The 22,017-nt window shown below is 48.4% G+C and overlaps 1 protein-coding gene across 3 annotated transcripts in view; it reads right to left on the bottom strand.

The window, feature by feature from the left end:
• Nucleotides 1–22,017, bottom strand: part of PISD (phosphatidylserine decarboxylase) — a 61,368-nt gene that overhangs the window by 12,942 nt on the left and 26,409 nt on the right. Inside the window, exons 1-3 of one of the 3 annotated variants that reach the window (XM_044444418.1) lie at nt 15,772–16,652; nt 7,512–7,718; nt 5,434–5,599 (exon numbers count right to left, since the gene is read on the bottom strand). The exons of 1 other annotated variant lie outside the window; for it this stretch is intronic. In XM_044444418.1, the coding sequence (XP_044300353.1) occupies nt 5,434–5,599; nt 7,512–7,561 (216 nt within the window). In that variant the 5' untranslated portion in view covers nt 7,562–7,718; nt 15,772–16,652. Of the gene's footprint in view, nt 1–5,433; nt 5,600–7,323; nt 7,719–15,771; nt 16,653–22,017 lie in introns of those variants that run through there. One more of the 3 variants, XM_044444415.1, reaches the window with a different exon arrangement.

The raw sequence follows: 22,017 nt of genomic DNA, 5'->3' as shown, positions 1-22,017 counted from the left end.
CCCCTCCCTACCAGAAAGAATATTCAGTTCCAGTTAACAGATGCCCTGGGAGCGCAGGAGCAAGCAGAGAGGATACGCCGGCCCTGTACATCATTCAGAGGAATCAAGAACCATTTGCTTGTCAAGCGCGAATACCAGCAACAAAGGAGCAGCTTGGCCTGACGGAAAGGGAGGGCCTGCTCAGGGCTCCTCACACTCTCCTTCCTTCATGCATCCTGTCTTTCCAGCTTGTAGGCTTGTCCTTTTTCAAATTGGTGTGGATGACTCTGGAAGTCAACCGTGTGAAAGCAGGATGAAACCACAGCAAACAAGTTAATCTGGGAGACGGATGAGTATCTGAGAAGGGCACACAGCTGAGGGGATTAGAATCTGGTCTATCTTGCTCAATAGATTTGTAAGCAGCTGTCACCCAGCCACATGTGGGGAGGATCACTTCCAGGTAAGCCAAACAAGGGAGCTCTGTGAAATTGGATGAGAGATTGTTCATGTCCTTCGAAAGCTGAAGCAGGTTTCTTGGTGCTTTAAGGCTCCTTGGGGTGTTTGATGCACAAGACCAATGCAGCTACCACTCTGGAAAGCTTCCTTTTTTTGCTCGTGCAGCACTGCCATGACAAGGTATCACCTTTAAAGAGCAAGGGGCACCAACCGTGGGAAAGGAGCTCAGGTACTATGACTGCACAGACTGTCACTCACGCAACGTTCATTAGAGATCTGCAGCCCACCCTGTCATATATGACCAACACCAAAAGCAATAGAAATGTTCCGGCCATGCATCTACTCCAATGCTTTTTCATGCCAACTGAAAAGCTTGCTCCACAAGTTCACAGCATTAGTACCTGTGGACATACAGGTGAAACTTCAGTGAGGTCTTAGCCTTCAAAGGTGAGAACTCTAGTGACAAGAATAGGCACAAGACTTCTTTAGAAATTGGTGTCACTTGGGAATCTTGAAGAAGAATGCTGCTAGGCAGAAAGTCACCAAGGTCCATTTGGTTGCAACATCTTTCCTAGAGACAAAGCCACAACTTACTTTCTGAGTTTCCCCAAGGTACCATCCATTGTTGAACTAAACAGTTCTGGCCCATCCAAGACATTTTGGGTCAAGATGATGACACCTCAGCATCAGGTGAGCTAGGCCTGGGGTACCCAAGCCCAGCACTGTTGAGCTGGCTAGCAAGAGCTTGCAAAGGTGTCAGGCCAGTGTTTCTACAGCACTGCCCAAAGATGCCAGGAATCCAACCTCGGTGATTCTGCAGGCAGAGGGTAGAGAATTTCTCTTAGAATGCAGCATTCCCAGTTTGAAAGCTCATACTTAGAAAGTGAACTAAACAAAGGAGAAGAGGGGTTGGAGTATGGGACAGAAATGTCCAGGATAATGAGTGCAATTTCTCAAGCAGCTGCTGAGAATCAAACCACCTCAAGTTCAGGCAAAGACACTGTTGAACAGGGTGGGTCTGAGGAGAAGGGGTATGAAACCCAGAGAACCAGCTTCAAGCTAAACAAGCAGATCAAGTAAGTAATACCCAGCATTACTGCAGTCTGGCCCACATGCAGCGCAAACCTCCCTGAGGGAGGAGTCAACCCTTTTGGGAAAGAAAGGGAGGAGGGACTCTTCAGTTTGGAATCAACTCTTCGCATGAGCAAGAGTTGTACCCAGAGAGTGCAGGCAACTTTACTTTGATCGGTGCTACTTGAGAACAACATTCTTGTGACATACTCTCTATCACAAAAAACCAGTCTGGCTCAAATAAAGGACTGCACTTTAATAACTTTCAATTTCGATTTGCTGGAAAGTGGGAGAGATGTGCTCATGACACAAGGCATGTACCTCCAACACTGACAACAGTCCTTCCTAAAGTGAGGTTTATTGACAATGGTTGAGCCTGTGGCTCCCTGTCCACCCTGATGAGGATTGGTAACAGGGGCTGAGTGATCTCAGATTCTGAGTCCAAAAACTGGTTCATATTCTTACAGAATGGGTTGCAATATGTCAGGTCCTAAATATTGGGTCACTCTTTTAATGCATTCAACAAGAGAAAGAGAGATCTTTATTCAGTGACAGAGAAGTCAGAAGTTAGCAAGAGCCAATGGACCCTACATAAACTTGTCCCAACTCTTAAAGACTCCTTACAAAGACCCTCTGATGACTGTTTAGATCCTGGACTCTTGTCTTCAGGTGGTTCAGAAGAGCCAGTGCTGCAGAACAGAGCCCAGAGCAGCTGAGGCTGCAACAGAGGTTTTCTTTGCTGCTCATATGTGGCTGACAGACTGAGACATGACAGTTGCTTCTAAAGGTCCCATTTCTAGGCAGGACTGATGGTGAGAATGGAGACTGATGAAGACTGAGGGGAAAGTCCTGGAAGTCACTGGGCAATCTAAGGTCTGTTAGTCTGTGCAGAGAAGAAACAGAAGAAACCTGGGGACAAGCAGAGGTGGCCCAAGTTATCCTCAAAGAGGAAATTCCCTAGGGAGCTGCTGCCATTGGGGTGGACAGAAGAGAACTGAGCAGAAAGGCACTCAACTCAGCCCAGCCCAGCCCTCAAGGCCCATGCATGCACACCGCAAACCAACAACCTCCTCATGTGGGCAGGGCTGGAAGTACCACCTCCTTATTTCTGTGCCAACAAAGAACCCATTTGTGGGATAGCCCAGAGATCCCCAGAAACAATTCCATACACACAAATGCAGGAGGAAGAGAGGGTGGGCCAGCCTAGCAGCTGAAATGGGCCTGTGTGTGTCAGGAACTGCAGGCATGCCCACTTCCCCTTCCAATGGGGAGGGACGCTGCCAGTCAAGGCTCCTATTACGCAACCCTCTGCCTCATTCACAGGATGGTGCAGGGAACTCAGCTGGGTGACACCTTCCTTCTATAACCGTTGCACGCTTGCCCATGGCTTCATTCATCTGATGCCTTTCTGCAGATGATCTGTTAAGGAGGAAAAGATGCACCATGGATTTTGACTGGTAGCCCTTGAAGCTGTCTGTCGGGAAGCATCACCACCTCACTAGTTAAGCTTAATGTCCTTCCGTCAGCTGGTCTGATTAGCTGCTACCATTCGCCAGCCGGGTAGCGACTGCTCCCTAGTAGCACCTGAAAGCTGAATGCACTTATCCTGCGCAAGCATCCATGTCCATTTCCCTGGCTTTTGCTGTAAGCAGCTCACACAGCTGCCCCTCTGGAGTGACTCCGCACAGCTGCACGCCTCCTCCCGCTGATCTGTCTGCATCTGGCTATTGGAGCAGCAGTGTCAGTCCAGCAGCACAGCCTCTGCTCCTGGAGGAGGGAGGAAGCACCGGTGCCTGGTTGGCTCAGCAGGGGCCGCCTGGAACTGCCCTGTCGACAGGCGCAGAAATGCCAGCCTCTCGCCGCCACCACTTCTGTCCTGAGTACAATGCAGCCAGTCAACCCGTACCCTTCACTGGGAGCATCACGACTGCGGAATTTCCAGCGCTTCTGCTAAACACAGGAAAATGCTCCTATCTGTCCATAAAAGGAAAACAGCACATCGACTCTGATACTCATCAGAAAATTCAGAAAAAATGAATGCAGGGATGCGCATACCATAAAGGCAAAGAAGAAACCCGTTTTTACAAAATGTCCTGATTTCTTAGGATGCATTGCGATCAGGATGAGCCCAGATCATTGCCAAGATAGGCTGCTGCACAGCACCCTTCTGCCAGCTAAGCTCCTGCACTACCAGTCGCAACCAAGGAGCAGCGACTCTTCACCTGACAAAATCAGCCCCCCACAAAGGCTTGCCTCAGGGCAACAGACTGCCCGTCACGACTGGGTCCCATCCTTTCGAGCATCCACGCCGCCTTTTGATTCGGATTCTGTTACAGACCTCTTTTAACTGGCTTGGGCAAATCTGGATCATGGACACTCCTAAAGTCACACTAGCGTTAGAAGCATAGAAACAGAGCGAGTCAGAAGGGGCCTCCCGGGCCATCCAGTCTGACCTCTGGCACCAGCCGGCTCTGCTCACGACATGCCCACCATGTGCACGTCCAGCCTATCCTTGAACACCTACACCAGTGGGGCTTCAACCATCTCCAACAGAAGCCCTTTCCATACCCTCGGGGTCCTAACCGTCAGGAAGTGCTTCTTGGCATCTAAATTAACGTTAACAACTTCATGCCTCCAACACAATCCAGCACGCAGAAGTGGCCTTCTCAGAAATTTATTTCACTTCTGCACTGCCCACTAGCCAAGGCCTTTTCCAAAATGGAGCCGAGTGCAACGGAAGATTATAAAACCACACTGGTATCAATGAGGAAAGTTGAAAGGCCCAAAACTCAGTTTCGGGAGATCAAAACTGTGCAGTGAGGGAGAAGCCTCTCCGTTTGCCCAATGGCCTTGCAGGGCAGCTGAAATCAAAGCACCACCACATTCCCCAGATCTCCTGGGGGAGGACAGGTACCACCATGCCTGCTCTGTGTCTCAGTGGTTGGTAGATGGCAAGATCGAGGAATCCACTTTATTTCTTACCAGAGCCCCGGAGATCCACCACCCAGAGACAAGTGCAAACCACATGCACTTAGAATGGGAGAATCTGAACTCCAGATTTTGTTTTGGAAACCAAAAATGGACTCAGCGCACAATCCTTCCACATGAGACTCTACTTCCCATCAAGTATTTGGAGGGGGACAGGAGTTATCTCCTCTTGTTCAAGAACTGGAAGTCAGAAATCCTAGCTGATCTTCTGCAGATTGCCCAGAAACCCATCAGGAGATCCCAAGCTACCCTCTGCCCATGCTCTCTCTCTCTCTTGGCATTTCTCCGTAGCACCTGAGCTAGGTGCAAAATAAAGATGGGCACTAAAGAGCCCAGCAGGCATTGCAAAAATCAAGCTAGGTTGCAGAACAAGCTGGATGGCTGTAAAGGAACCCTCCTGCGCAAGAACTCCTTTGCAGAAACCCATTCAGCAACATGCTGGTGCCACCAAGACAGGTCAAGCACAAATAGTTCACTTAAGAAAACCCACATTTTTTTCAGACTGAACAGACCATGTGCAATTTGTGTAATGCACATGACTCAGAATGTGCAGTACATACTACAGTTTTTGAAGGAAGGGTGCCTGAAACACGCACAGTTCAGGGCTTTGCAAATGTCAAGGTGCCTCTCGGCAGCTGAATTCCAAGTAGCCACGAACGACATGAGAACAAAGCACCCCTCTTCTCACTGCAAGCGAGGCACCTGGAATTTCCCTGGCCCTAGCAGCCCAATCTATGCTCGTTCCACTCCTGAGGTGCTGGCTGTCACGCTAGCGCAGGAAGGTCTCTGTTAAAAGGAAGTCCTCCCCAACCATAGCGGCTTTGCAGCAGACGGGACAGGCACCAGGTCCCCCTCTGCCATCTTAGCCCTGCCTGACAGCAACCCTCCTCCTTCACAGCCAGGTGCCACAAAGCACAGCACAAACTCAAAAACACTTACCCTGCTCACAGGCCGCCATCTCACTCTGGCCAAGGGTTTGAGAGCACCAAAAGGCAGAAGGTAATAGAGGATAGTCAGAGGCCAAGAACGGAGTTTCAGAGCAGGCCTAGACATACAGCTCAGCTGGCCCAACCTCCTCCTCAGGGCCAGCTGGGGAAACTGCAACCTGCAGAATCACACACACAAGATGGTCAGCCGACAAAGAGTTCCAGCATCCCTGGCTCTCAGAAGCCACCGGCAGACACTGGATCGCTCTCCTCCCCGGCACTTTCCCCAGAATAAACGGCCAGCTCGCATCAGAAGCAAGCATGAACTGAGAGCAAGGCGAGCAGCCCTGCTCTGACACAGACAGGAGCCCTGAAGGGGCGCGGGGGGCAAACGGCCCACACTGCACTTCTGGCAGTGGCTCCACGGTCTTCACAATCCACATGGCAGCAAGCAAGTACTGACTGGGAAAGACAGTGGAAACCCCTTCAAAATGCACCTCAGGAAGCCCTGAAGATTGTCTGCAGGAAAAACGGATCTGGCATGGAAGGCAACGCAGGACATCGCCTTCACAGGACAAAGTCTTGACAACTGAAGATGCATGATGCTTCCGCCGAGAAGGCTGCAGGGTGAGTTGGCATGGCCTCATCCTCCTTTGAGCACCGGCACTCCCGTGGGTCCTTGCAGCCCATAAGTCCCCGGCGGCTGCAGGGGACATGCGGGAGCACCGATGCCGGGGCGTGCAGCACCCTGTTTCGACCCCAAGGCCAGGAACCCTCCACAGCAGATCCCAGGGATGGGATGCAGCAGGAGCTGCCAGGGCTGCAGTGCATCTCGCGTGGGACTGGGGTGGCTCTGCAACAGCCGTGAGTGACGGGGCTGTGCAGCCACGTGCTCTCAGCTGGAAATCTATAAAAGAAGACCTCTACTGGTGGTCAGGAAATAAATGGCAGATGCGGGCAGCAACTCTTCTTGGAGCCAGGAAAAGAGCATCATCTCCTGAGCCATCCTTACAACTCAGAGAGCTGAATATACCTGCAACTAAGTACCAAAGCAAATGGACCGAGGCCAGATTACTCTCATACACATCCAAACAAAAGAAAATCAAATTGCCACTAGAAAAAAAAATCCAGCTGGTCTGTCTTGGTTCTCTCTGGGCAGGCAGTTTTCTTCTCTACTTCTGTAGCTTAAATTACTGTTGGAAGCAGAGCTACCACTTGACTGTGGGCACTTCAACTCCTTTGAGCCCAAAAATTTCCTTTCCCTCATGTGATCTCACCCAAGCGAAAGAGCTGCTTCCAAGCAAAGGGCAAGGGAACTTTTGGAAAGTGGCTACAACTGCTGCTATCTGGACCAAAAGGATCCAAGGCGAGCAGGACTGCTTTGAGGCGCCCAACCAGCTCCCGAAAATGCAAACAACGCTCAACCCCCAAGGAGCAGTCACATTTCACAGTTTCCTGTTCCGTAGAACAGGTTGTTGCAGGAATCTCCTGCCTGGTGCTCATCCTCTTCTTGCTTGCTGGGCCCAAGAAGGGCCCAGAAGGCAGGTGCTGCTCTTGCCTTACTCCTCCATCTCCCCCTTTTCACTGCAGACAATCTTGGGCCAATCCCTGCAGAGATGCAGCCTTCCAGCTAGGTGTAAAAAGCCCCTTGCATGCCCCTGTATGGCCTTGTTTCCAAGGGATTCCCATTCTATGCCCCAGACTATGTTTCCTTCTTGAAACAAGAGGGCCTGAGCAGAAAAGGAACTGGGGCTACAAAGTGGCTCCCCCACATTTGTCAATCAAGTGTTTAAAGAGCTTTAAAGGAATTAGGCCAAACAAAGGCTTTGTAGAACAGCTGCCACTCTGTCTGCCCCCTCCCTCCAGCACCTTCTTGCAAAGCAAAGTGCACGCCAGACAGTACCTGAAACGAGAGCTCCTGTTTGAGGTGCCCCCGGGGGGGCCCGGGTTCTCCAGCTGAGGGTGCTGCTCCCCAGCACAGCTGCCGCCACTGCCACTGTTCCCCGAACGCAGCCTCCGGACATGAACTTTAACTTTGCGGAGGTTACAGCAAGAGGGAGGAGGGTTAGAGAAAGGGGTGCAGCATCTCACCATTTCCCTGAGTGCAGCTCTGGTCCCCGCAGGGCACTCGACTGACACATTGTCGGCTGCAGGTCTCAGTCCCTTCTGGTCTGCCTCTCTTTCCCTCACTCACTCCAGCAAAAGAGGAAAGATGCGTCGTCACCGCTCTCGGTTTCCCCGCCGACTTGTTTCTCCTCCGACTTGCCCCTGTCTCTTGCCCTCTTAGGATGGTCTTGGCTATTGCAAACAAACAGGCATTGTGTCACTGTTCTACATCTTCTGCAGAGACAAAGCAAGTGCTTCCCACACACAAGGCCCACTCTGCGAGTCACGGCTTCAGCCGGGGGCTGCCATCAAAAGCGCCGTCCTCTGAAGGTGCCAGAGCTGCCGGGCTCTGATGCACGACCGCCCGAAGTGCCGCCTCTCCGCTGTGCACATCTCTCCCAAGCTGAAGCGAAGCACGGCTGGGAGGGGGGAGGGGATTCCCAGCTCTGACTCTGCACTGCAGTGGCTACGGCCCCATCCCTTCTGGGTGGCATGCAGCACTCATGAGGCCAGCCAGAAACCTTTTCCTTCCCACGCAGCCCAGCTCAACGCACACGAGGCTGTCAGAAAGGAGGGGGCCCATTCTCCAGCACAGGCAACAAGAATGCCCACCCATGGAAGCCTGCCCACAGCCCCTGCATCCCTGTACAGCCAGAAATGCACAGGAGTCCTCTCTGCAAGCATTTTCCAGAAATGTAATTAATCAGGCCAAGCAAAATCGGCAGAAACAGCAGAAATGATAGATTTCTAATGATAGATATCCAAGACCCACAGATATTCAAAGGTGCAAATTATTTTTGTTTAACAAAGATTGCATCTCAAAGCCTTTGAATCCTTCTGTTGACAGAACGTGAATGGCAGCACTAGCTAAGGAGAATGAAGACACAGATGTAAAGCTAACTCTATTTGACAAAACTGCTGCTTTTACTAGTGGTCTCCCAAAACTCCCCGTATGATGTAATATTGGACCACCTGCATATTTTGGAGCTGAAGGATGGAACGCAGCAACCAGGTCTAGAGAACCCTACAACATTTGTTTCCAAAAAGGCAGCTGAGTTTTCCAGTTGCCACAAATTCCATTACAGAAATTCAAGTTCTGCATATACTTGAATACACCCCACCGATTTCAGTGAAAATGACCTCTACCTCAATATTTTATCCACCATGACCTCTTTTCTTTTCATCAACAACCTGGAAGAGAGGGTGACCAGGCTGCTGGTCAAATTCGCAGACAATACTAAAACGGGGGCAGTGGCCACAACTGAGAGCAGGTACTCCAGATCCAAAAGGATCTAGACAGACTATGGAAGTGGGCAGGAGACAACAGGATGGAATTCAATGCGGATAAGTGCAAGGTCTTGCACTTGGGGCATAGGAATGGGTGTCACAAGTACAGGTTAGGGGGCAAGTGGCTGGAGAGCAGCACTTGTGAAAGGGAACTCGGGGTGCTGGTCGACTGCAGGCTAAACATGAGTCAGCAGTGTGATGCAGTGGTCAAGAGGGAGAACGCCACCCTTGGTTGCATAGCTAGAAGTGTGGCTTCTAGATTAAGAGAGCTATTACTACCACTGTATACGACTCTGGTGCACCCGCAACTGGAGTATTGTGCTCAGTTTTGGGCCCCTCATTACAGAAAGGATATAGCCAGGTTAGAGTCAGTGCAGCACAGGGCCAGAAGGTTGGTGATCAGTTCGCAGGGGATAGGGTATGAGGCGAGACTGAGGGAACTGGGTCTCTTCAACCTGGAGGAGACTCAGAGGGGATCTGTTGGCGACATACAGGTATGTGAGGGGGTGTCATGTGGAGGTGGGTCAAGACTTGTTTTCCCCTGCAGAGGAGAGCTAGATGTGTTCCAATGGAGCCAAGCTCAGGGAACCAAGGTTTGATTTGGATGCCAGGAATTATTTCCTCACAGTTAGGACCCTGAGGGTATGGAATGGGCTTCCACGGGAGGTGGTTGAAGCCCCATCGGTGGGGATGTTCAAGAATAGGCTAGACATGCATATGGTAGGCCTATCATGAATGGAGCCGGCTGGAGCCGGGGGTCAGACTAGATGGCCCAGGAGGTCCCTTCTGACTCACTATGTTTCTATGTCTATGTTACTAATATCGTCAGCACTGCAACCACAGATAGCTCCTTCTGAACAAAGCCAGTGTTGCCAGCCTCTCCTGCACAGCGGAGTAAACAGGCCTTACCCCAATGAACTTATTTCAATGGGGTTTACACAAGCTGATTCCTAGTGAAGCTTCCCCCAGTCCTAAACCATCATGTAAAAATCAGTCTCTGTGGCATCTTCATATTTTAAAAAACTGCAATATGCTGGAGACTCCACTCTGAAAGACATCATCATTGCCTTTTATGCACTTGAATGCAGCGTGGATAAAAATCAATGATTACAAACAGGATTTTTAAATTTAAATTGGATTTTTTATTTATGTCAGATTTTTAATTAAAACTGACTTTTTTAAATAAAATGCTTTTTAAGGAAAAATGTATCTAAAGATAGTTTTCTCTTTAAGATACATTATAGTCCAAAGGTTATTCATCATGAAATGAGGATTCGTGGATGGAGCAATGCTTACATGCCTGCTTTCCTGGCCCTGTGCTCCAAACACGCTCCAGGCAAAACCAAGTCAGTGTCCTCCCTGGCACGGCTCCTTTCCCTCCTGGCCAGTGTGCGCCTTTGCCAGAGCGCAGGTGCATGGGTGAGATAGCCTGCTTTTTGAATGGCATTTCCTTGCTCCAAGATTTGCCCACCGCTTCTCCTGCACCTTCTCCTCTGCACCACAGAGTGGCATTATGCACCATGTGTCAGTCACCCTCAGAAGGCACAACTTGAGGTGTTATCAGCTGTAGGTCCAGAGCCTGCCCAGGACCATCGGCTACACGCAGGTCCAGAGAGTGGCCAGGCAGACTTCAGCAGAGAAGCTGGGGGCCAGGGTAGCTCCTGCAGAGAATTACCTCTATTATCTTCAAATTTAAGCGAAGAAGTGGGACCAGGGTTTTCAGTCTGGTAAAGAAAGCTCTTTTGATGTCACACTGAAGAATGAACAGGACATGTTCCTGCCTGCATCACTAAAAGGCTCTCAAACAGAGAGCCCTGTCAGGTTATTCAGCGGCCTATACATACATACATACATGCAGGAGGGGGGGGAGAGGGAGAGAGAAACCTATATGGAGCTTTTCTATGCAAAAGTGCCCGCCAACAAATCCAGAGCAAGGGCTCCCTGAAGTCCAAGTCCTTTCTCTTCGCAGACATCTAAGCCCCAAGGCATGCGCTGGCGGTGATCTAGGCTGAGGCAAGGACACAGACTCCTTTCCAAGAGGGCAACTGCTCCCATAGCCACAACTGGAGGATCACTGGGGACATCCTGCCCAATGTCTTCCTAAGTCTCTGCTCTGTCTCCTAACAGACAGGAAGGGACATTGACAAAAGAGGAAGTAGATCTTCCAGTCAGTAATTTCAGTAATGGTTAATGTAATGGAAACCAATAATGGTTTCCAAGCTCTTGCTACACCTGCTTGCAGATATGCCAGGGAGCAAATAGCACCACTGCCCCGCTTCCAGGAGCGCAGGCTGCTTTCCTTCAAGGGCTGCTTGCAGCTACACGAGGGGCCTTCTCCAGAGTCGTTTAACAAAGCAATGATGGAAGCGCGGTCAGCAAGTTGTACTCCTTTCCTGATTGTGGAATGGCTCGAAATTCTGGCCCTTTCATCATCAGTATTATTCCTTTCAAAGGAAAGGGTGTGCTGGGGATGTTTGTGACAAGCAAGCATTCCTGCAGCAAGCAACCACAAGGAAGCCTTCGGAAGTTGTTCTCCCACGGAAGAAACCTGTTGAGAAGCCAGGCAGGCGTGCAAGCATACACTCACATTTTGCTGTGAGCCATCCAGAGACGAAAATGACTGGATGGGCCAGAAAGATCCCAAACACACACACACACACACACACCCCAACACTGCAAGGAAGGTGGGCTTGCCTTGAGGGATGCAGCCAGCTTGCAGCAGACAGGCACTGCAGAGGTAGGTGCATCTCTAAGACCTCAGGCTCTTTGCCTTCCTACTCTTTATCACTCTGCTATATTATGTCCCAAACAGTAAGTAGTCTCATCTTCCTGGCATTCCTCAGCGAAACAGGGATTTTATTCTCAGGTCTCTCTTTTGGAAGAAAGGGAGGAGAAGAGTCTCCCTCCATCACAGGTGTGCATGCCGTGGGGCAGCAGGTAAATTATCCTGAGAGGCTGCAGTTCCAGAAAGTCCCTTAACTGTGTGCAATCACCCAAGCACAGAACTTGTGCATGTGCCTGCACAGTGACCTGAACTGGAAGCCCCAAGCAATTTCCCTGGGGTTAGGAAACAGTATACATTCAAAGATAATGTTTTGTTTTGCCTGGCAAAACAAAACATTTTATTTTCTTGCATTTTGTGCAATGAAGTGCAAACTCCACATTTCTATTTTCTTATTGAAATTTCTTCTGACATTTTGCCCAAGGGTTCCAACTTTGTCACAGAATGCTAGAGCCAGAATTTAAATACTGAGTTGGCAGCACTAGGTTGTATGTCATGAACTTTGAAAGAAGGGATGCAGTTCAATTAGTTATTTCTCCCTTCCTGAGAGTAATTGTGATCCCTGGATCGCTATCTGAGAGGACAGGAGTACTGAAAGACAGAAAGAGAAATCTCCTAGATCCCCTAGCCTCTACTTTGGGTACCACATTTTTAAACTGACATAGGGCTGCTATGCAAGAGGCATTTAAACTGGTGATTTATCAAGGCTGCTTCTTCCACTTTCTTTGAGGAACGTTTAGAGCAGGGGTCCTCAAACTTTCTAAACAGGGGGCCAGTTCACTGTCCCTCAGACTGTTGTGGGGGCTGCACTATAGTTTGAAAAAATATGAATGAATTCCTATGCACACTGCACATTAAAAATTAATTAAAATTAAAATTAATTAAAATTAATTAAAATTAAAATTAATTAAAATTATTTTTTAAAAAAAATTTTAAAAAATTGCTTTGCTTGCTCGGGCTGCAGCAGAAGCCCAAGATGAAGTGGGGAAGAGCATGTCCATATTCAGGGGACTTAGCTACAATGCCTACGATCGTGCTGGGTGGGGGGGAAGACAGGCACAATCGTGATGTGGGGGGAAGACAGGTGCGATCACGGCCATCTCACCCCCCCGAGCACGACCGCGATCACACCCGTCTTCCCTGCATGAGTACGGCCGCGATCGCCGCCATCTCCCCACTGAGTACGTCTGTCCCGACTCAGAGCTTTTGGACTCGCTCAGAGATCGTTTTCTCCAAGTGGGTCCAAAACCTCTGAGGCAGCATGGATAAATGGGCATGGTGGGCAGTAGTCTAAGGACAGGCTGGACGTGCACACGGTGGGCATGTCGTGAGCGGAGCCGGCTGGAGCCGGGGGTCAGACTAGATGGGCTGGAGACCCCTTCTGGCTCACCCTGTTTCTGTGCTTCTATGACCCCTGGTTTAGAGCATCCCTTGCAAGAGGCCTTTTTCTGCCTTTCTGATTGCTCCTCTGTGCTCCATTACCCCACACAAGGTGGCGCTGTGGAACAGAGCAGACTGCAGAGAAAAACACTGCTTCTGCAGAGAATCACTGTGGCATCCAGGAAAATTCCTGGATTCTGAATTCCTGGCTCTGAAAAAAAAAAAGCCACAATGGTGGCTGGAAAACTCAGGAGACTCCCTGGAGGGGGGCAATGTCATGAAAGGGCCCTGTAAACTTCTGCGAGTGTGGGATGCTGGCTTGGATTAGCCTAGCATCTGGCTCCATCTTACCGGTGTGATCCAAGAAAAAGGCCATTCTTTTGTTTAGATGCAAAATACTTGGCAAGAGCCTCTGCTTGGCCACACCTCTTTTTCACTATCAACACAAAAATATGGGACTAATATTAATTACAGAAAATCGTTGTAAATCTGGGTATTGATATTCAGGACTGAAGAGATTCTGATTATCCAAACGTGGATTCTGAGGCCTACAGCAAAGGCCTGATAGTTCTCCTGAGCAACAGACTAGGCAGTAAAAAGGTGTATTTCTGGAGCATAGTGCTTCAGAATGGCAGAGGGAGACTCACCTGGCATGACATGACCGCCTTGTACTCCTAAAACATATCCCTGCGTACAGAAATCTGGCATACCAGGAAGAAGTCTAAGTTAAAGCCGTTAGCACCAATATGCTCTTCTTCTTTATGCAGGAAATGCTTTACACAAATATAATACACCAACTAATACACAAAACAAAACTCAAGTTGTTCTTCAGTATTCACACTTCTCGGAACTTTCTCCTATTCATGCATATTTTGGGGAATGCGCACACCCAAATGTAGATATAAATGAACATGTGTTAACAGAAAATTCTCACAAAAATGTGTATATTAGGCAAAATTGCATAGAATAATGAATATCTTTGAAAAAATGCTCACAAAAATGCACATGCAAACTTTTTTACTTCTTAAAGTCAAGCATGAACCAGCCATAAGTTTGGAAAAATGAGAAACTAAGAACCCAGAATGGAAAATTGATCTGTCCCTACCTGCAGACTAAAGTGGTGCAGTGAAAATGTAGACTACCGCATCATCTGATGTGTGTGAAAGTTAGACCAACAGCTCCTCAAAGCACTAACTCAGTTCCTCCCTCTAGCAAGAATTGGTGTTAGGATTTTCCTTCGGGATTTTCCTGTAGCCCCACAGGGCCTCTCATGAGCAGTTTACCAGAGACTTCATATTCTGAGTCTCACCGAACAATATGGACTGAAACCAAGGATCTGCCTGTCTGCTGGAGAACTCACATGATCATCGGGGTAGCATTCATCACAAAGACTGTGACAACTTCTTAGTGAGATTTTGAGCGTTGTATAGCTCTAACAGGTGATGGCACTCCTTTGTTCACAGAATCCATCTAGGACAGACTTTTTTCAACTACATCTTGTAAAAATGTTGAAACAGTATGCAAGCAGTGAGGCGCAAGGGCAGATATTCTGCATGCCAAAAACGACCAGCTGAACTCCAGGCACTGCCAGTTAGCAAAGGGACACCTTGCAGGTGCTTTTGGACAGCTCTCCTTGCCCATGCTGCCTGGGGCAGAAGAGTGTTGCCATGTACGGTGATTTTACTGTGTTGTACTTATTGAAAGGTTATTGTAAGCCGTCCAGGGACGTGTAGTAATTGGACGGGTCAGAAATACCCAAATGAATAACATATCAGGGGCAGCCAAGTTAGGACAGACAGTTAGAAGGATCAGGCAACAGGTTCTGGGAAGGCCCCTTCTTTGCCTGAGGCCCAGGAGAGCAGCCACCCACAGAGGCATGTGGCCTGACATTGCCGTGACTACGGGAAAGGCCAACGTGCCAAGGTCTTCATCCATCATAAACTTGATCATAAACTGAAATTCCCACATAAAAACCGTGGAAAATGCTTTTAATAAACCCCAACTATAGGTACCCCCCAGCCCTCTACCCATTTACCAAAATGACATTGAGGAACTATATATGTCATTGGGAGGCAGGATGTACATGTTTAATTCTGGACACACGACTCTCCAGGAAACATTGTGGAAAGCAGTTTACCTTCTGCCCACTTCATGTTTCTTAAGAGGCAAGCCAATTAATGGATTTCTTGATGGGAAGAAAGAGCTTTTGCAACTCCTGTCCTTGCACACTCCCTGCCAGGGCATTTAGGTCTTCTGTCAACCACCAGCCAAGACAGGCAGTTCTCTCCCAGCTCAAAGTCAGCACGTGATACATCACGGTGGACACACTGGATCAAAACTAAAGCCCATGTGGTACAGTGGCTAAGAATGCTGGAGTGAGACTTGGGAGATCCAGTCTGCATTCCCAGTTAGCCATGACACTTGCTGCGTGACTTCTGGGCCAGCCAGGCTCTCAGCCCAACCTACTTCACAGGGTTGTTGTGAGCATACAATGGAGAGGAGAGCCTTGCAAGCAGGTTTGGGTTCCTTGCAAGAGGAAGAAAGGTAAGACAGAAATACAGCATAACAATAACAATAACAATGGAGGGAGGAGGCGGCAGCCACATTACTCAGAACAGATGTCAGAAGTTATAACTCTTGCTGGATTCAAGCTACCATTACAGTGTAACTCTAGACTTCATCACAGACCAACATTTCTGAACCTGACCCTTTCCATCTCAAAACCAGAGGCATGTAACAATCGAAACTTCTGATACGTCTCAGCAGGAAGGCTGTTCTACCCAAGGGACTAAATACCTTTGGCTCTGTGTTTCTCCAGAGGAGGAGGAAGAAGAGTGCTGCAGGCCAAAACGACCTCCAAAACAGTCCAGGAGGGCACTTCTGACGACCCCCGGCCCTCCAGGACACAGCTTCAGCTCACAGGCTCAGACCATCCCCATCCTTCAAGAGAGCAGCAAACCGAAATCACCCCTTCTGCCTCGTGCTCCAGCTAGTCAGACTCCGGGAGGAGTGCTCTTCTCTTAAGGGCGTCCCACTGTCCAGAAACAGAGCTGGCTTTCCTGGAAGCCCCAGCATGTACAGCGTGCTTCTTTAACAGGAGGCAGTGAGGAAGGAAAGGCTGAGAGAATCAGCAGGGAGGGCCTATAACGCACACGGCAATCCACGCCACCAGGCTGCCTGCCAGCTCTGCCCGGCACAGCATCTGAGCAGGGCGGGTGAGTGGCGGCTGAGTCACTCCTGAGAGAGAAGCAGCTTCTCCATGCATTTCAGCTCTGCTTCTGCAGCAGTAGCAATAGCAATAGCAAAATAACTGAACGGGTTTATGATCCACTTAACTTACTACATACAAAGGCTGAAAGCACCACACTTTATTTCATTTTTCTGCACAGTCTAACTGATCACCCTGAATAAATAAACCTGTTTAGGACTTGGAAAAATAACACCAGAGAATGTTTCCAAGGCCACAAAACCCATTAGAAAAGGAACCCTCAAACTACTTCATGCTTTTTATTATACCAGAAACCATCTCAAGAGAATAACTGTCTTGAAGGTGGTTAAGAATTGAGGTAAATAAACTAAGATTTATCTAAACAATTTTTTATTAGCAAGACAAAACGGTCCAAATTACTCATAAAATCACTATTTTTACTATTGAGAGAAACTGCAGGAAACAAAAGGGTCCACATTTTAACACATTTAGCTACCTAGTCTCCAGGGGGCTCCAAGCCCCTTCGGAAGGACACAACCGTCTGGCGCAGGAGGTAGGACACAGACTGCTTCTCTCAGATCTTGCTTCTGGAGCCAGGTCTCAGAAGCCTGTGGCCAACTGCACTGGCTCCTTTGTGCCTGCTATCCTTCGGGCTCAGGGAGATACAGAAAGCAGCAGAATTCCTGCAGACCCCTTTATAAGGCACGATAGGGAGGGGGAAGAAATGAGCTCCGCCTTCCTTCCTTCCTTCCTTCCTTCCTTCCTTCCTTCCTTCCTTCCTTCCAGTAGGTTTCCTTGCTTGTGGCTTCCAAACTCGGCCAACTAGAGGACTTCCCTAGTGCCAGGGAACAATATGCCTGCTTCTCAAATCTCCTGGGCACATTGCTTTCTCCACTTTATGCCCTTCCAACAAATAATTTTAAACCAGCAGCTCACAAGTTTACAGGTCAAAAGATCAACAGGGCACAAACATTTGTGCTTGCTGTTGAATAAACTGGTGCCAGATACTAAATATACACTTCCTGTCCTGACAAGTACATAAAGTCCTTAAAGACAGATTGTGCAAGAGTGTTTACTGGGAGACACTCAAGAGGCAGGGAGGCGCCACTCGCAGGTAGGGTATTTTGTGACTCTTGCACAGCCTTATACTGTCATTCCTCTCTGCTCATTCAATTCTGTCTTCTCTTATTTTACTGCTACAGTGACTTGGTTTGGTCTGCCACTTTGTCTGCTGCTCCACAGCTAAACACATTAAACAATTATTATAAATAAATAGGGTTGAAATGCTAAAAGCATAGCTAAAATCATTAAAATGGCCAAATGTTTTCCGTATCCTCCAGACTCTTTTTGTAGAGATGTCAACGCAATTCTGTTCTGCACATGTTAATCTGTGTATATTCTGGGACCGAGGCTGCAATCCTATACCCGCTTATCCAACTCAACTGGACTTCTTGGGAGCACAAACATACAGACTAGTGAAGAAAGCTCCCTTGCCCCCAACAGGCACAAGAAAGGCAAGGCCACATGCCAATGGTTCTGAGGAAGTTGCATCAGCTGCCCGCTGGCTTTGAGGCCAACCCAGGAATGAGCGGGTGCCCCTTCAAGCCTGAAAACGGCGTGTTCTGAGGAGAATCAGGCTTGCAACCCCAGTACGGTCCTCGTGATGCTAATGCAGGGCCGGGCTGGGGGCACTTCCCTTCGGGTGCTTCCCCAGCAAGGCTCTGAAACCAGGACTACAGCCTTACAGGGCAGAGAGGGAGGTAAGAAGAAGCCAAGGGGAGGGAATTTCTGGGAGCCTGTTTCCCCTCCACTGACCTTCCCTTGTAAGAGCCTTCCTGCCCTGCACCCCCACAGCAAACATGGAGGTCCCAGTGCACTTAAACCCTATTCCTTCTGGATGCAATTTACTGGTTAAGCAGTATTCCTGAGGTAACTGCACTTAGACATGGAGGTCCAAGAATGCAAGCAACTGTGCCACGGTTTTGGCACCGACATTAATTGCGCAAGCAGGCGAATGCTCCCCCCACCAAAAGCCCTGTCCCAAGCAAAATTCTCCACTGAACGGGGTCCATCGCAGTCCCAGAAGAGCGACATAGAAACACATGACTGTCAGATAGCCAGTTCTTGTGCATTATACAGTCAGTGAGTTTCTGGTCATCACCATGGGATTCTGCAAGCCCCAGCATGCAAACGTCAAAATCTACCCCAAACATCTTGATGCAACTTAATTTCAGAGACTCGGAGGTGCTGACCTTTGAGGTTCTGCTCACTCTTAACTGGCCAAGCAACTGTTTGCTCAAAAATGACTCAGAAGGTACAGAGTCAAAGACACGTGGCTCATGGAGAACAAGCGCGGCCAGACTTTCAGTGAAGGCTGTTCCTCTTCAAATGATACCAGTTTCCTTATTTACACATGAATAGCCTTCGTTTCTACCATTCAAGCTCCAAAAAAAAGAATTTTGCGTCCAGCTAGTAAAGGTGGCTGACAAGCAGCATTGTTATACCATTAGCCAAAACCACATCAGCTATAACAGTTCTGTAAGTTATATTTCAAATCCTTTCATAAACCAGGTTAGAGTAGTTAAACTTGGTTATCCTACATCATGATTCAAATTAAAGCACACGTTATCATTTCCAACTGTCTTAAAAACAATCAGTTGCAGTATTACAAGGGCACATGACAACCCTGAAACTGAAGCTACTGACTACAAACTAAGAGAAAACAGATTAGCTGCAGCCCTTTGGGTCATAATATCACCACAACTGTCCAGTGTGCACTGCACTTGCTATAACAACCCTGCAAGGTAGCTCGAGAGTATTAGCCCAGCTATCGCAGGAGGAGTGACCAAAGCTATGCTTCCCTCGTGTGCTCTCGGTCACCCTCCAGCCCTTTCCTGTGACTGTTTCTGGGCCAGGTCCTTACAGCAGGGATCATTACGCTGCCACTGGATCCACTCCTGCACCCTGTGCCCTTCAGCAGCGAGTGCCATGTCATCAAAGGGGCCCTGTGTCAGCGCTTGTCACTCCCCTCGGCTGAGCACTGGGCAGCCAATGCGGCTCACGGATCCAAGGGTGCCTGGGTGCTTCTCCTTGGAGAATTGTCAGGTGGCTAAATACGGCCTGGCATACCAGGCGTCCTGCCAGAGGTGGAGAGCGCAAAACTGAATGAGCTGGAGGCCACATGTTCCATATCAATGTCACTGTGAACTGACGCCAGAGTGCACCCAGGTCTATTGGACGTGTGCCATGTCTCTGCCCAGGTGTTTAGACAGTATTTGCACTCTGCATTTAAGTTAAAGAAGAACGGTGGAAGCAGAGGAGGAAGCACAGACGACTGTGAAATTCCCTCCTGCTCACAATTCTATCCAGGCCCGAACATGGGAAAATCTAACTGGTGAAAACAGGAGAGCCAAATTACCAGGGTGTACCCTATGGCACCTTACTTGGTAACAGCTGGGATCTCTTTTTGGTACTAGGCATAGACCTCTTGGTTTTCTCCGCCAGTTCAGATCCCGTACTTGACGCATCCTTTTAGCTAGCCAGGAATTTTTCCTGCTGCTGTTGCTTTATAGTGTGCTTCTGTCAATTGTTCTGTTTGTATTTGTATTGCATTTAAACTTTACAGTTACCTGATCCAGGAGGATATAAATCCTCTTAATTATGAACCTATTTATTTGTTCTATTTGTAGCCTATCTTTCCATCAGATGGTGCTCAAAGTTTTCACCAAGAGTAAAAACAAAAAAAAAGCTATTAATAATACAAATAAGGCTCTGTGGTGTCAGATATTAAAACTTTTTTTAAAAGGTAGGTCTTTGCCTGATGCCAGAAAGAACATAAGGATGGCTCCAGGCAAATCTCCTTGGGGGGAGCATTCCAGATACATGCAGAGTGCAATCAGAATCGTGTTTCCCCTCACCCTTCTCTTTTCAAGACTAAACACACCCACTTCTTTCAATCTATCCCTATAGGGCTTTCTTTCCAGTCCCTGAATCCTCTGACTGGCAAAGAATTCTAAAAGACAGCAATACAGCAGGGATCCATCCTGCACTTAAGACAAACCTAGCAATAGTCACACTTGGGGGCATTATTGTACTCCAGGCAAAAGTGCCTCAGGCAAGGCTGAATGCCCCTCCCCCAGATTTCAATCAGAATAAGAATGACTTTGAAGTTTTGATTTAATATTTCCTGAAGCTGCACATAACCATAAAATTTGTAAAATGATGTTTAACCTATTTGGCTCCGCTCTGCATAAGAATGATTTGGCCTTAAACTTTAACCAGCATAAAAGCAGATTAATAGCAACAGTTTAAAACTGTGTATGCTGCAAGTTTATCTTTTGCTTTTATATCACCCAATAGTAAAAGTCCTCTAGTCAATTCACAACAAGGCTAGTTCAGAGACTAGACGGTATGCACTTAGCCTTCTTTTATTCTTTTGTTTGGGGCCTTTTATTGGGGGATAAAAGTAGCCCCAAAACTATTCTTATGCAGATGTGGTTGGGGTGTTTTAACCCAGGCATGTTCTGAGAACCTAAGAAAAGCTATGCTGGATTAGACCCCTGTTCCATCTAGTCCAGCATCCTGCCCACAGGATCACACAAGCAGGATGGTGCAAGACCTGCACCTGCCCAGGAACTGGTGCATGCGCACATGCTGCCTCTAGGAAAGGAGGCAGCACTCCGCCAGCACGGCTAGTAGCCACCGAGCGCTTCTGCCTCCATGAATCAGAAAGAAAGGTCTATGGAAAGACAACGGCAAAAGGCAGGATGCTGAAATATGGGGACTTGTCGACTGGGACAATTTTGACAGTGCCTCAGAAGGACCAGACTGCAAGCCTACTTATGCGCACATCACATAAACTGGGGGACCCCAGGGGCTCCAAGCAGCAAGATCAAGGTATTAAACTCAGCAGTGGTTTCCTACCTCCCCTCCAAAAAGACATGGCCCACAGTGAAAAGCTGCTCTGGTCATACAGTGTGTACACAATCACATTCTTTGTCAAGACTTCCTTAGCTAAAGCAATGTGGCAAGAATGCCAGCCTATCTGGAGGGAAGACAAAGGCTTCTTTCTTATCTCTAACCCTTTGGACTGAGCCAGTGGCTCAGCTCTGGAAGCGCTCGGATTGTGCCTCCTCCTGACCAAAAGACAAATGTTTGCTGAACTTAAGCAGAGCCACAGACGTTCACCTAATTATATGGCCAAAGGGGAGTTCCTTCCTGTGTGTGCACTACGGGATGCAGCATCTTCAGAAAACTGAGAAAGATGACAGGTTCAACATACGAAAAGGGACCACCACCATTTACATACTGAAAGCTGTGCCCAGAATCAGCCATTAGGCCAGAGTCACATGTGAGCACGCAAACAGATGCCCTCCCCTTGTCTGCTGAGATCTAAGGACTGCTCCAGGGGCAAAGGTAAAATGCTCTCCCAAGCCCCAGCCCTTGCCACCAAGACTGCTGTTCCTCCGCTACCACTTGCAGTGATGACAATGAGCCTGGCAGCCAGGAAACAGCATTTCTTTTTCCCTGAGACCCAGATGATGAGCTGGCCTGGAAGGAAAAGTGGGTGGAGCCTGTTCTCTCCCAAAATATCCTGTCCCAGAACAAAAGTGTGGCACCAGCCCAAAACTGCCACAAATGTAGACGTACCGGTATAGATATTCAAGAGAGGGAGTGCATTTTCCCCTATCTTCCACCATTAACAGAGTTCAGTAAAACACTCATAATAAAGCTGTGATCTGAAACAAGAGTTAAATAAAAGCAAACCTACACCCAGCTGATCAAATTCGCAGATGATACTAAAACTGGAGCAGTGGCCACAACTGAGGAGCAGG

Source organism: Varanus komodoensis, unplaced genomic scaffold (genome assembly GCF_004798865.1).
Source record: "Varanus komodoensis strain SLA01 unplaced genomic scaffold, ASM479886v1 scaffold44_3, whole genome shotgun sequence".
NCBI classification, from domain to species: Eukaryota; Metazoa; Chordata; class Lepidosauria; order Squamata; family Varanidae; genus Varanus; species Varanus komodoensis.
This window is presented reverse-complemented; position numbering and strand designations above follow the sequence as displayed.